General features: G+C 43.9%; 1 protein-coding gene across 3 annotated transcripts in view; it reads left to right on the top strand.

Annotated features, from left to right (window-relative positions):
- The window catches only part of ASB3 (ankyrin repeat and SOCS box containing 3), a 345,127-nt gene that overhangs the window by 61,973 nt on the left and 268,297 nt on the right, over positions 1–14,857 (top strand). For all 3 annotated transcript variants that reach the window (XM_075339239.1, XM_075339237.1, XM_075339238.1), the window contains exons 5-6: positions 5,146–5,258; positions 14,015–14,150. In XM_075339239.1, the coding sequence (XP_075195354.1) occupies positions 5,146–5,258; positions 14,015–14,150 (249 nt within the window). The remainder of the gene's footprint in view (positions 1–5,145; positions 5,259–14,014; positions 14,151–14,857) is intronic.

Here is a 14,857-nt window from a genome sequence, read left to right as displayed (position 1 = left end):
AGAAGAATAAAAAGTTCAGTGTAATTGTAGCTCTTACATCAGGAATATTACATTGTTTTTAACCAGGGATCCAAATATTTCTTTGCATTATCACATTTGTCAACTGATCTTGCTCTTTACATACCCAATAGCCGGCATGCTGCGACCATTCAGCGTGGAGCAAATAGCCTCCATCCTATATATTTATGGTCGCTGTTAGGACAAGCGGTCCCTGCTGTTACACAGGTTTAAAGCTCGTGAAGCCTCTTAATAAATGGCCTACATTACCTCTGTCGCGCATTATTATAATGTGTGCTTTTGTTGTGTATTAGCAGTTTGCACAATTTGCTTTAGAAAATTTCTCATTTACAGTAAAACAAAATTAAAGATGGAAAACACAATGGGGGCATTGAAAATGCAAATACTGCATCTTTAATGGGAAACGTTTCATTTTCTACTGTAATGTACCAAGCTCATGTTGTTCGGGTGATGGCAGATTATAGGTGGCGTAAATAACGATGTAAGTTCTGACAATTAAAGGAGCCGTGACTTCATCTCTGATTGGAGCCTTAAAGGAAACCTGTTGGCACAAAATTCCTTCTCTTAGGCTAGTTTCACACTTGCGTTGGACGGGATCCGTAGCATTGCTTTGTGTGACGCATGCAACGGATGCGTTGCATATAGTGGCACAACGGATGCTACGGATTGTACAAAATAACGCAATCCGTTATAGGTTTTTTCCTTGACTTTACACATCTGGGCATGCGCAGTTGTGTAAAGACGGATGCGTTAACGGAATCCGTCAAATGACGCATTCTAACGGAATCCGCCACCATAGGCGTCCATTATAAAAACAACGGACGCCAAATGGATTCCTGCAGGTTGCGTTTTTTTGACACTCCGCCAACGCAGACACTTGCGTTACAGTGTGTCGTCCATATAAGTCTATGGAGAATAGCGCAGTGCGTTAACGGACTGCGCTATTCTCCATAGTGACGGAATGCGCTGAATGCAAGTGTGAAAGTAGCCTTAAGTAAAGGTAGGGTAGTTGTCACACACGGAGTAGGAGACGTCTGTATGCATAGTGTGACACACACGTTCAGACCAACGGGTGTCTGACACGCTACAAAAAGCATAACAAACAACGGTGGGTCTTACTGATAGGGAGCGAGGTGAGGGAACACCTCCCGAACTCACCTCAAGCTATACCTGAGCTCTCTAGCATCCCTATACGGGGTGTTTCAACCTGTCACCAAGCTGGATACCTAATCCTTCACTAGCCCTGCAACCACTCTGGCTAGTGAGATGGCCGGTGGGAGACACTAGTCCCACTGCTGCACTAATAAACATGGAAGGAAAGAAAAGACAGAGGAATGAACAAAAGGATACAGACACCAAAATCCACAGCTGCAAACCGACTCCATCACAGCAGATGAATGGGCATAGTCCAGTACCCTAGCAGCTCCTTCCACCAAAATGGCTAGAGTAGAATGAGTTCTATCAACAACAAAGGTAGCTGGGTAAAGGCACTACTTAAAGTAGAGGGGCGTGGTAACTAAGCAGCTGCACCTGACATGGAGTGCTGGAAAGCTTCTGGCAACAAAACTTACATTAACTGTTTTAGCACCAAAGGAAAGAAACACAGTAAATATACAACATCTCCCAACAAAAAGAGACTCGGGCCTTGAACCTGTCACAGGCCTTTATGTGCAGAGAGAGCACCATGATAGTAGTACCCATCCACCAGGACATCCTTGTTGGCAGCATAAATGGCATAAAATATTGTTCTAGCTGGGGCACAGCACTGAACAGTCATGGTTGTTCTCCCGGTCATGACCACTGTTAACTTGATGGATATCTGGCTCAGCTTGTAAATATGCTGACGGAACGTCAATCGTGATCGGATCATTATTTTATTCTACTCTGCACCATAGACATAATTTGTAAGGTAGTTGTATGCCGTACACTCCCCTTCCTTTACTAAAAAAAAAAAAAAGAAGTAGATACAACAATGCAAGTGTCACCAAGAAGAGGTAGCTAAACTATAAGTCAGTGACCTGTTGCATGTCTTGTTAAAGGGAATCTGTTAATAAGATCACCTTTTTTTTTTTTTTTGCCCAAACAGCATATTTGAGCGTGCAGATCTTTGAAATGTGAATCCATCAACACCTTTATATCTTTTATCTGTCGCTGCATTCCTGAGAAGTAATTTTTTTAATTTTATACAAATGAGGCGATAAGAGCTCTGCCAATGACAGAGCACTTCTCGGGCCTCTTCCTTCTGAGGTTTTTTCCCACAATCTGCAGTAGTTGCTTAATCCATAGCTCACAGTTTGATTTTCTTCGGAGACAGTGAGCTATAGATCAAGTTAAAGAAGCTGATAGTGGGCAGATAATTACCTTGGGAGGCAGAGACTAGTTAAGTGCTATGTAGTGCCCAGAGCACTTAACACCTCATTTGCTATTAATTAAAATGCTAATTTCTCGCAAATGCAACAACAGATCAGATATAAAGGTGTTGATGAATCTGCATGTCAAATACCTGCATGCCAGTATGCATAATTTGGGGATTAAGAGTCTGTTTATTTTACTTACAAATTCCCTTTAAAGATTCATACATTGATATAAGGGACTTACCTCTCCTTGGTAATAATTCCAAAATAGTGGTCTCGCAAAGCAAAAATAAACTAATTTGCATACTTTTCGCCCATGGAGAATTGCCAATGAGCGGAAGCTTCAGGAGAACCAGTACTTCCCTTAAGCTGCCTTTCCTTCTAGTGAACCTGCCTGCACTAAATTCTGTCTCTAGGGGTATGTTCCCACTGCGTGTATACTCCGTGAATGTTCTGTTTTGTATTTTCTGGGTGGATAATTTTTTTATTTCAGTAGCGGAGATGTGTATGAGAATATCTTCAGGGTATATTCGACACCACATGTCAATTTTTGGTGCAGATTATGCAGTAGATTTGTCCTGTGCAAAGCAAAAGGCGAAATTCAAGCTCCTCATATTTGACCACAGTTTTTGTGTGCATTTACCCTTACTCCGAAGATGAAGTTATCCTTAGACAGATCTACTTCAGCTCGTTCTTGGCTATATAAATAATTGCTAATAAATAATAATATAATATTTATTCACTTATATATAGTGTGTCCACCCATATCCTGTCCACCGCCACTAACTTGAGAACGGCGTCAGCTATAGACATAGAAGTGGTGTCTAGGTATAGTAAAGTAGCCATGCGCTATGCAGTAAAACCACCTATAGCGCCACCTGGTGGAAAACAACGGAGTTAGCATTTTTATCTTGCAAATGGAACGAGATAGAGAAAAAAAGTGAATTAAAAAATTGTAGGGCATCATCAATCTAATACGAATTGACACCTTCCATACAGAAATGCTATGATATGAAACCCATGACCCACCCCCCCCCAAAAAAAAACATTGAATGCTGGTCACGCATATGGCACTCATTTAACTTTAATGCGCAAAGTGGCCACCGTCAGCTGCAATGCACATTTGGACTCTGGACAGCATACTGTATCTTGCTGCACGTTGTGCAATATGGTAGGTGACACATTTGCACAAGCATCTGTGATACGTCGTCGTAGGTCCTGCAATGTTGGTGGAGGGGTCGCATACACCTGCTGTTTGATGTGACCTCACAGTAAGAAGTCCAATGGGGTCAGGTCAGGTGAGTGTGGAGGCCACTCCATACAGCCACCATACCCAATGACTTGTAGGAAGGTCTCCATGAAGTATCGCTTCACGTCTGCAGCCTTGAGAGTTTTACATGTTCTAATCATAGCATTTCTGTATGCAAGGTGTCGATTCGTATTGAATTGATGATACCCTACAACTTTGTAATTCACTTTTTTTCTCTATCTCGTTCCATTTTCAAGATAAAAATGCTAACTCCGTTGTTTTCCACGAGGTGGCGGTATAGGTGGTTTCATTGCGTAGCGCATGGCTACTTTACTATACCTAGACACCACTTCTATGCCTATAGCTGCCTCCGGTCTCAAGTTGGGCAGGATATGGGTGGACACACTGTATACTTACAAATACTGAGGAAAACCTCCACAGACTTCTCTTAGTCTTATGGAACTACACTTTATAAGTTAGATACCTATATAACTAATGTGTTTTAGACTAGGTTCCCTCCTTATTACATTTTTGGTTCAACTTAGCTCCCTGAATTGTCAATTCCAGTCCTGTGCTTGACAGAAGGGGGATCGGTATGTGATCAGAGCAGTGTATGAAGGGGGCTGGCTGACAGCTGTCATGCTGTGACTATCGGGGTTACGCCAGATGTAAAGGAACCCCAATGAGTGCTGCCACAATCCAGGGGCACGATACAACATTTGGCTCTGCTGCTAGGGGTCATCACCTGCACTCGCCTGCAGCTGTTCTCTGCACTCCCTAATGTCCCTACACGGATACTTTCACCCTATCACCAATCTTGTACCTAGGCCCTCGCTTACCCTAAACTCTGCCTAGTGAGAAATCCGGCGAGCGCACTAGTCTCACCACTGAAATAATAAAACACAAGGATAAGTAGACAGACAGCGGGAAAATAGACAAGAGGATATAACCAAACTTAAAAGTTGCAGCCAGACTCCAAGGCTACAGGCAACACAGCGCAAGAAACAACAAAGCTCCAGCATCTCCTAAAGGCTTCTTCCCTCTTAATGTGGTCAGCACAGAATGGATTGTCTATTTCTGGCATCAGGTGATGGATCATGTGACTATTTAAAGAGATGGGAGTGTTCACAAACCGGCTGCACGTGAGGTGCAGGGAAAATTACATTAACCCTTGCTGCAGCAACAGATTGCAAATACATTTAGAGCCTCACAAGTAAATATGGAGCTCAGATCCCAGAACCGTCACAAATATCACAAGGACGAAAGACACTCATGACAACGGCTCATTCTAATAGCTGAGCAATTGTCCTTCTCTGTGTATCTGTTGTGACAGATAAGAGGGATGCCTTAGATATTGAAATAAGTCAACCAGACCCCCTCACACACTGCTGTGATCACTTGCAGACAAAGGAAATGATTCTCGGTGTCAAGCACAAGACTGTTGGTGAAGCTGCCGCGACTGCTCTGACCATTCATTTTTATGTTTTGTGTTGATAATATATAACATTTTTTCTTTTTCTCCAGCTGTGGAGAGCGGCTGTGAAGCTGTCGTTAAGCTGCTGATAAAGTATAAAGCAAATATAAATGGGCCACATTCTTGTTCAGGATGGAATCCGCTTCATCAGGCTTCATTTATGGTAAGTTGCAAACAGTTTTCATGTCTAGTTTCAAACTCTGCGTTGTTTTCCTGACCATCCCTTGTTTAGGCAGTGGAAAATACGGCAATCCTTGTTTTACCGCTGTATACTTTATCAAGGGTTTAGAATACAATGCCTTGTAAACTTCATGCCCCATAAACTTTTCCACACGTTTTCACATTACACCCACAAAATTAAATGTATTTTTTTGGGATATTCTCTGATCTACCAACACTAAGTAGCAAGTATTTGAGAAGTGTGAAGGAAATTGTACATAATTCTCTAAATGTTTATACAGTATCTTTCTGAAAATTGTGACCTGGATTTTTATTCAGTCCCCCTCAGTCAAAACTTTTTAGGACCACCTTTTGCTGCATATACTGCTGCAAGTCTCTTGGGAGATGTCTCTACCATCTTTGCACATCTAGAGGCTGAAATATTTACCCATTTTTCTTTGCAACAGTTCTAGCTCAGTGAGATTGGATGGAGGCATTTGTGAACATCAATTTTCAAGTCTTGTCACAGATTTTCAATGGGATTTAGGTCTGGATTGTGACTGGTTCATTCACACACACACACACACACACACACACACACACACACACACATGAATATGCTTTTATGGTAAACCATCCGGATTTTAGGTTCTTTGTCCTGCTGGAAGGTGAACCTACCCCCCCAGTCTCAAGTCTTTTGCAGCCTCTAACAGGATTTCCTCCAGGATTGCCCAGTATTTAGCTCCATCCACTTTCCCATTAACTCTGACCAGCTTCACTGTCCATGCTGAAGAAAAGCCTCCGCACAGCATGATGCTGCCTCCACCATGCTTGATGGTGGGGATTATTTTAAGGGTGATGTGCAGTATTAATTTATCTGCCAGACATAGCATTTTACATTTAGCCCAAAAAGTTCTACTTTGGTCTCATTTGACTAGAGCACCCTCTTCCACATGCTAGCTGTGTCCCCTAAATGACTTTTTGCAAACGGTACTTCTTATGGCTTGCTTTCAAAAATGGCCTTCTTCTTGCCATTCTTCTACAGTTAGGTCCAGAAATATTTGGACAGTGACACAATTTTCGCGAGTTGGGCTCTGCATGCCACCACATTGGATTTGAAATGAAATCTCTACAACAGAATGCAAGTGCAGATTGTAATGTTTAATTTGAAGGTTTGAACAAAAATATCTGATAGAAATTGTAGGAATTGTACACATTTCTTTACAAACACTCCACATTTTAGGAGGTCAAAAGTAATTGGACAAATAAACCAAACCCAAACAAAATATTTTTATTTTCAATATTTTGTTGCGAATCCTTTGGCGGCAATCACTGCCTTAAGTCTGGAACCCAAGGACATCACCAAACGCTGGGTTTCCTCCTTCTTAATGCTTTGCCAGGCCTTTACAGCCGCAGCCTTCAGGTCTTGCTTGTTTGTGGGTCTTTCCGTCTTAAGTCTGGATTTCAGCAAGTGAAATGCATGCTCAATTGGGTTAAGATCTGGTGATTGACTTGGCCATTGCAGAATGTTCCACTTTTTTGCACTCATGAACTCCTGGGTAGCTTTGGCTGTATGCTTGGGGTCATTGTCCATCTGTACTATGAAGCGCCGTCCGATCAACTTTGCGGCATTTGGCTGAATCTGGGCTGAACGTATATCCCGGTATACTTCAGAATTCATCCGGCTACTCTTGTCTGCTGTTATGTCATCAATAAACACAAGTGACCCAGTGCCATTGAAAGCCATGCATGCCCATGCCATCACATTGCCTCCACCATGTTTTACAGAGGATGTGGTGTGCCTTGGATCATGTGCCGTTCCCTTTCTTCTCCAAACTTTTTTCTTCCCATCATTCTGGTACAGGTTGATCTTTGTCTCATCTGTCCATAGAATACTTTTCCAGAACTGAGCTGGCTTCATGAGGTGTTTTTCAGCAAATTTAACTCTGGCCTGTCTATTTTTGGAATTGATGAATGGTTTGCATCTAGATGTGAACCCTTTGTATTTACTTTCATGGAGTCTTCTTTTTACTGTTGACTTAGAGACAGATACACCTACTTCACTGAGAATGTTCTGGACTTCAGTTGATGTTGTGAACGGTTTCTTCTTCACCAAAGAAAGTATGCGGCGATCATCCACCACTGTTGTCATCCGTGGACGCCCAGGCCTTTTTGAGTTCCCAAGCTCACCAGTCAATTCCTTTTTTCTCAGAATGTACCCGACTGTTGATTTTGCTACTCCAAGCATGTCTGCTATCTCTCTGATGGATTTTTTCTTTTTTTTCAGCCTCAGGATGTTATGCTTCACCTCAATTGAGAGTTCCTTAGACCGCATGTTGTCTGGTCACAGCAACAGCTTCCAAATGCAAAACCGCACACCTGTAATCAACCCCAGACCTTTTAACTACTTCATTGATTACAGGTTAATGAGGGAGACGCCTTCAGAGTTAATTGCAGCCCTTAGAGTCCCTTGTCCAATTACTTTTGGTCCCTTGAAAAAGAGGAGGCTATGCATTACAGAGCTATGATTCCTAAACCCTTTCTCCGATTTGGATGTGAAAACTCTCATATTGCAGCTGGGAGTGTGCACTTTCAGCCCATATTATATATATAATTGTATTTCTGAACATGTTTTTGTAAACAGATAAAATAACAAAACTTGTGTCACTGTCCAAATATTTCTGGACCTATCTGTATATAGGACAGATTTGTGGAATAGACGACTAAGGGTTGTCCTATGGACAAAATCTACCACCTGAACTGTGGATCTCCAGAGTGACCATGGGCCTCTTTGATGCTTCTATTAGTGCTCTCCTTGCTTGGGATGTCAGTTTAGGTAAACGGCCATGTATTGGTAGGTTTGCAGTTTTTTTCCTTCCATTTTTGGATGATGGATTGAATAGTGCTCTGTGAGATTTTCAGAACTTGAGCTATTTTTTTTTTTTTATAACCCAACCCTGCTTTACTCTGCTCCACAACTTTATCCCTGACCTGTCTGGTGTGTTCTTTGGGTTTCATGATGCTGTCCTCATAGAACAGCTATAGTTATACTGAGAATAAATTACACATAGTTGGCCTCAATTTATTAATTAGATGGCTTCTAGAGTCAATTAGTCGTTTAGGATTTTCTTTTGGGGTGTTAAACTCCATGGGGTTGAATTTTCAGATGGATATTTTTAAAATATTTAGAAAACCAATGTATCATTTCCTTTACACTTCACAAATACTTGCCTCTCAGTGTTGGTATATCACATAAAATCCCAATAAAATCCATTTCACTTTGTGGGAGTAATGTTGAAATGAGAAAAAAAATGTGGAAACATTTATGGGGTATCAAAATGTTTTCAAGGCACTGTAGCTGATATCTGCTTTTGCTGTATGAGATGTTTCTTAAGACATTGCCTGAAGTGGCTAAAATTATGACTTATAAAATAAAATAAAATTTAAAAGTGTTCCTTTCATCTTAAATGTGTAAAATTGTACAGTTCTGGAAAAACAAGCAACTTCGCAATTCAATTACCATATTTTTTGGACTATAAGATGCACTTTTTTCCCCCAAAATTTGGGGTGAAAGTGGGGGGGTGTCTTTTAGTCCAATGGCTGTGGGGAAGGGGGGTGTGGTGGTGGTGGAGCGGGTCATCAGAGGCAGGACCAGGCTGTAGCAGCGCCTATCGTGACCACGGCCGCTCATTATCTCTTTTCACATGCACTGCTTCCTGATGCCCATCATCTCTCAGCGCTGAAGCCGGCGCTGACAGGTGGGCGGGATGATGGGCTGGGAGTGCACGCATAGTAAACAGCGAGCCCGCTTGATCACCCCAGGCTCCTACAGCCTGGAGTGATCATGTGTGGCTATATTCACTGCCCCCCACGCATCATCATCAGTGCGGGGGGCAGTTAATAAGTATGGTATACTCACAGGCCACCGATCCCTGCAGCATCATGATGTCCTCCTGTCTGCCGGACCGCTGATGTGTGAGAAGAGCGGTGCGCACAGCGATGACGTCATCACTGTGCGCATGGCTCCACACAGGTCAGCGGTGCTGCTGCTGGCACAGACAGGAAGACAAGCGATGCTGCGTGGAGCGAGGAAAGGTGAGTATAAACGTTTATTTTTTTGTGTGCCACAGGATACGGGTCATATAGCAGGATGGGGGCACATATCAGGATGTGGGTATATAGCGGGATGGGAGCACATATCAGGATAGTAGTATATAGCAGGATTGGGGTATATAGCAGGATTGGGGCACATATCAGGATGTGGGCATATACCTGGATGGGGGCACATACCAGGATGAGGGACATATATATACAAGGATGGGGATCATATACAAGGCAGGAGGATCATTACCAGGATGGGGTACCTTAAGCTGGCTTTACACGCTACGATTTCCCTACAGCGATCTCGTTGGGGTCACGGATTTTGTGACGCACATCCGGCCGCTGTAGCGATGTCGTAGCGTGTGACTCCTAGGAGCGATTTTGGATCGTTGCAAAAACGTCCAAAATCGCTCCTCGTTGACATGGGGGTCCGCTCCCAATTATCGCTGCTGTCGCTGAGGCAAAGTTGATCCTCGTCCCTGCGGCAGCACACATCGCTACGTGTGACGCCGCAGGAACGAGGATCATCTCCTTACCTGCCTCCGGCCACAATGCGGAAGGAAGGAGGTGGGCGGGATGTTACGTCCCGCTCCTCTCCGCCCCTCCACTATCATTGGGCGGCCGCTTAGTGACGTTGCTGTGACGCCGAGCGAACCGCCCCCTTAGAAAGGAGGCGGTTCGCCGGTCACAGCGACGTCGAAGTCCATGTAAGTACGTGTGACGGGGGTGCGCGATTTTGTGCGCGACGGACAGCGATATGCCCGTCGCGCACAAACGATGGGGGCGGGTCTCATGCTAGCGATATCGGCCCGAATATCGCAGCATGTAAAGCCACCCTTAGTCGAGAATTTGGGGACATTACCCCCATAACAGTGTCAGCAGCAGATCCTCGCCCCATAACAGTGTGTCATGACATTTTTTGCTTAAAATTTTATGTTCCTATTTTCCTCCTCCTAAAACCAGGGTGCGTCTTATGGTCCGAAAAATACGGTAACCTCTTGTTAAAATTCCTCTGTGTCTAGCTCCTCCCTCTGCCTCTAGCTCCTCCCTCTAGCTCATCCTTCTGCCTGTATCACCTCTCTCTACTTCTAGCTCCTCTCACTGCCTCTAGCTTCTCCCTCTGCCTCTAGCTCTTCCTTCGGCCTCTAGCTTCTCCCTCTGCCTCTAGCTCTTCCTTCGGCCTCTAGCTTCTCCCTCTGCCTCTAGCTCCTCTTTCGGCCTCTAGTGCCTCCTTCGGCCTCTAGCTCCTCCTTCGGCCTCTAGCTTCTTCCTCTGCCTCTAGCTCCTCCCTCTAGCTCTTCCTTCTGCCTGTATCACCTCCCTACTTCTAGCTCCTCTCAATGCCTCTAGCTTCTCCCTCTGCCTCTAGCTCTTCCTTTGGCCTCTAGCTCCTCTTTCGGCCTCTAGTGCCTCCTTCGGCCTCTAGTGCCTCCTTGGGCCTCTAGCTCCTCCTTTGGCCTCTAGCTTCTTCCTCTGGATCTAGCTCCTCCTCCCATCTACTTAGAATCTTATAAGCACCAACTGTCATCTCCGATCTCCGTTAAGTAATAATTCTGTTTCACCGAATGCAAATTTTACCTGTGAATTGAGAATTTTCAGAATGAATGATCAGTCCTGGAGGAGAAAGAAGCAGATTTCTTTGATAAAATATATGACAAAATTGCTTATTTTGAGGTGTACTACCGTACTAATTTATGAAATAAAAATGAAAATGTCAGTTACTCTTTAATGGACATGAAATTAATAAATGTTTGGGTTTTTTTTCATTTTAATTGGGGAAGAGTGGATGAATTGCTTTTATAATTTTATACTTTATTAACCTGCTTAATGGACTTAAAGGAACCTGTCAGCAGAAATGTTGCACTAAACCTAAAAGATTCCCCCTCTGCAGCTCCTGGGCTGCATTCTAGCAAGGTTCCTGTTTATGTGCCCCCTTTTAGACCAAAATAAATACTTTATAAAGTGGTACCTTTTTGTATCCAAATCTTGTTAATCGTACACGGGGGCGGGCTCTCTTGCATCCGTTATTCTGCCTCCTGCTGCTTTACGCCGTCCCCCATCGCTCAATTTCATACCTCAGGACGCCGCCCAGTCCACGCCCGAGGTCTCGCGCATGCGCCGTGCCACTCTAGCGGGACTGTGCACCATGTGACCGCTGGTGACGTGTTGCGCAGGCGTGAGATTATGGGCGGCGCTGTGATTGTCATCAGCAAGTAGCTGCCCATAATCTCATGCCTGCGCTTTCACTCTGCCTCCACCGTTATGCTGCTCCGCTCCTTCCATCTATTTCCTGCTCCAGGGCAAGATAGGAAAGGGGTGACGTAGGGTCCCGCTAGAGTGGCACGTGGAACCTTGCTAGAATGCAGCCCAGGAGCTGCAGAAGGGGAATCTTTTAGGTTTAGTGCAAAATTTCTGCTGACAGGTTCCCTTTAAAACACAAACTAATAATTTTATACAGTCCTTTATATTTTAGTGTCCCTTAAGGAACTTGAGCATTTGATACTTGTTCTACATACTGTAGTATAATTGTGTATCAGCCTGCCACTGGTCTTCACAGAAATACCAAGCTGGCAACTATGGGAGTCTTCGTCAGGCCCCCTAAGTGCATAATAAACGATCAGCAGCAGCTACCACTCCATTTAAATGCCAGTGTCAGATATTTGTAATGGCATTTAAAAGGTTAAACAGCAGCAAGCTCTGAAAGATGCCTGCTGTTTAATACAGCTGACATCTGCTTTATGCAAAACGAGTTCAGCCCCTGAGCCCTGTCCAATTGCACTAAGGCTACTTTCACACATCCGGCTGTAGCAGTGCGGCACAATCCGGCGCTCTGCTGAAAAAACGAAACCGTTTTTTTTTGCCGCCGGTTTCGTTTTTTCCAGCATTGACTTGCATTGGCGCTGCATTGTGCCGTATAAGCTTGCGTTCCGTCCGTTTTTTGCCACATGCGGCAGATTTAGCCGATGCGGCGGACGGATGGAACGTTCCCTGGCACGTTTTTTGCTCCAGCAACAAAACCCCGCATCGCGCCGCATCCGGCCGCTGCGGCGCATTTTTCAATGCATGCCTATGGACGCTGGATGCGGCGCGATGCGGCAAAAAACGCATCCGGCCACCGCATGCGGTTTCTTTCACTGCACATGCTCAGTAGCGTGCCGCAACCGGAAAAAAAACGGACGGGCCGCATGTAAAAACTTATGCAAAGGATGCGGTGTGTTCGCCGCATCCGTTGCGTAGGTTTCGCAGCCGGAGTGAGCCGCACTGCTCAAACCGGATGTGTGAAAGTAGCCTTAGGGGTTTAAACTACATTGCAAAACTAATTGTTTTAATGTTTGTATTTTCTGTTATTTTTTTATTCTATATTCTATGCAATGATCTGACCAAAGATTCCATTGACATAATTTAGACCTATACGCTACAGCAGCAACATGGACCATAGGAAATCATGGTCAGTAGATGTTAATTAACTTTTCTGGCAGACTGAAGCGGGTATGCTCTGTAATCTGTTCAGAGATCATTGTGCAGGGAGGGGGAGGAGGTGTGCTGTAACAATCTTCTGAGTTCTCTGTCATTTGAATCCAATCTGTGATGATAATGAGACTGCTGAAAAGCCATCGGGATAGAAATGGTCAACCTAATATGAGTCTCAGTGGGCAGAGTGAAAACTGAAATATTTCACATTATTTTGTGTAATATAGATAAAAATATAAGAGTTAAAAAAAACAAAACAAACAAAACTTTAAAAAATATATTTAACGTAAAATACCATATAGGTAAGGTTGTTTTCTGATGACCTATCAATAGGTGCATCTCGATGGCAACAGGTAAAAGCTGCCCCATATACTTCACTAATAGGCGATGCTGAGGTTTCTTAATACAATTTGTATATAAAACTGCGGCATCTGGCGATAAAGGTTAAAGGGGTGGTTCACCCATATTTTTTATTGTCTAGTTCGATATTATATTGAGAAACAATGTTTCTCTCAAATACCTTGTGTTGGCAATAGTGCCTGTGAGATGCGCTATTGCAGACCGCTGTTCCCCCATCCAGTAACGTACCCGTCAAGTGCTGCATACATCACACCCGTGCAGCTGGCTGCATTCTGAGCCCATCTGCTCCCTGCTCCTCCTCCCTCTTCCCTCACAGCACAGTGTGTCTCTTGCTTGCAGCGTTCTGCGAGGAGGGAGGATGGGACGCGCTGTGCTAGGAGGGAGGAGGGAGGAGGAGGGAGCTGTGCTGTGCTGTGCTGTGAGGGGGGAGCAGATGGGCTGTGACAGCAGTGAAACACCGCTCACAGCTCAGAGTCTGGAAGAATGTAGCCGGCTGCACGGATGTGACGTGTGCAGCATTTGACGGTGACGTCACTGGACGGGGAACAGCGGTCTGCAATAGCGCCTCTCACAGGCACTATTGCCAACACAAGGTATTTGAGAGAAACATTGTTTCTCAATATAATATCGAACTAGACAATAAAAAATATAGGTGAACCACCCCTTTAATAAAACATTCCTGAAATTATAAATGCTGTGAAGCTTTGCTTGGAGATAGCTGGTGTGATGGTTTTCTATATATGCCTGTTTAGCTGTGATTTTTTTTTTTTTTTTTTTTTTTTTGCACATTGCCATGTTTGAGCTCATCTAGTGCCTGTGTATTTCCAGGAACGCACTGACCTCATACAACTACTTCTCCAGAATGGAGTGGATACGGAGGGCAAAGATGATTTCGGCATTACACCTTTATTCATTGCAGCACAGTATGGGAAATATGAGAGCTTAAACCTACTGCTGTCTAATGGTGAGTAGCTGAACAAGTGAAGTATTGTGAATACCAACATATCAGTAGTGGTCATCCTTATAGAGACCATATAAGTACAATGTTATATTGTAAAGTATAGAAATGGCTGTAATGGCGCTGTAATGCAGATTAAACTGGTACCGTTGGTAACGAAATCGGCTTTTTGGTTCTTCTCTAATCACCATTTGAAGTTTTCTGATAATTAGATTTTGGGTCTGGGTCTTGTCCTCCCTGTCTGTGATTCCCCGGCCCCTATGTCTGCCTCTGGTCTGTGAAGGATCTGCCTCCTCTCTCTAAGATCTGAGCATTGACCTGTCATTCACAGACCAGAGGCAGGTGGAGAGGCCAGGGAATCACAGACAGGGAGGAGGAGACCCAGTGTACAGTCCGGCTCCTATGCACCGAAATCTAATTAACAGAAAACGTTAAATGGTGATTAAAGAAGAACCACAAAGCGGATTTCTTCACCAAAGGTATCAATTTAATATGTATTACAGCAGAATTATAGCCATGTCTTTAATTTATCTTGGAAAACTTTGCTGACAAGTTCTCTTTAATTATTATTGATGACAGCTGAAAGATTTGTCTTGTGTCTTTATTGTTAAAGGGGTTGTTCCCTTCTGGACATCCCTTAATAAATGGCCTGAGGGTGCAGCATAAAAAATAAAGTCTTTACCTAACTTCCATACCGACACCAATCCTCCAAT

The sequence above is a fragment of the Anomaloglossus baeobatrachus genome, chromosome 3 (genome assembly GCF_048569485.1).
Source record: "Anomaloglossus baeobatrachus isolate aAnoBae1 chromosome 3, aAnoBae1.hap1, whole genome shotgun sequence".
Lineage (NCBI taxonomy): Eukaryota > Metazoa > Chordata > Amphibia > Anura > Aromobatidae > Anomaloglossus > Anomaloglossus baeobatrachus.
The sequence above is the reverse complement of the archived record's forward strand: the minus strand, read 5'-3'. Positions and strand labels throughout refer to the sequence as shown.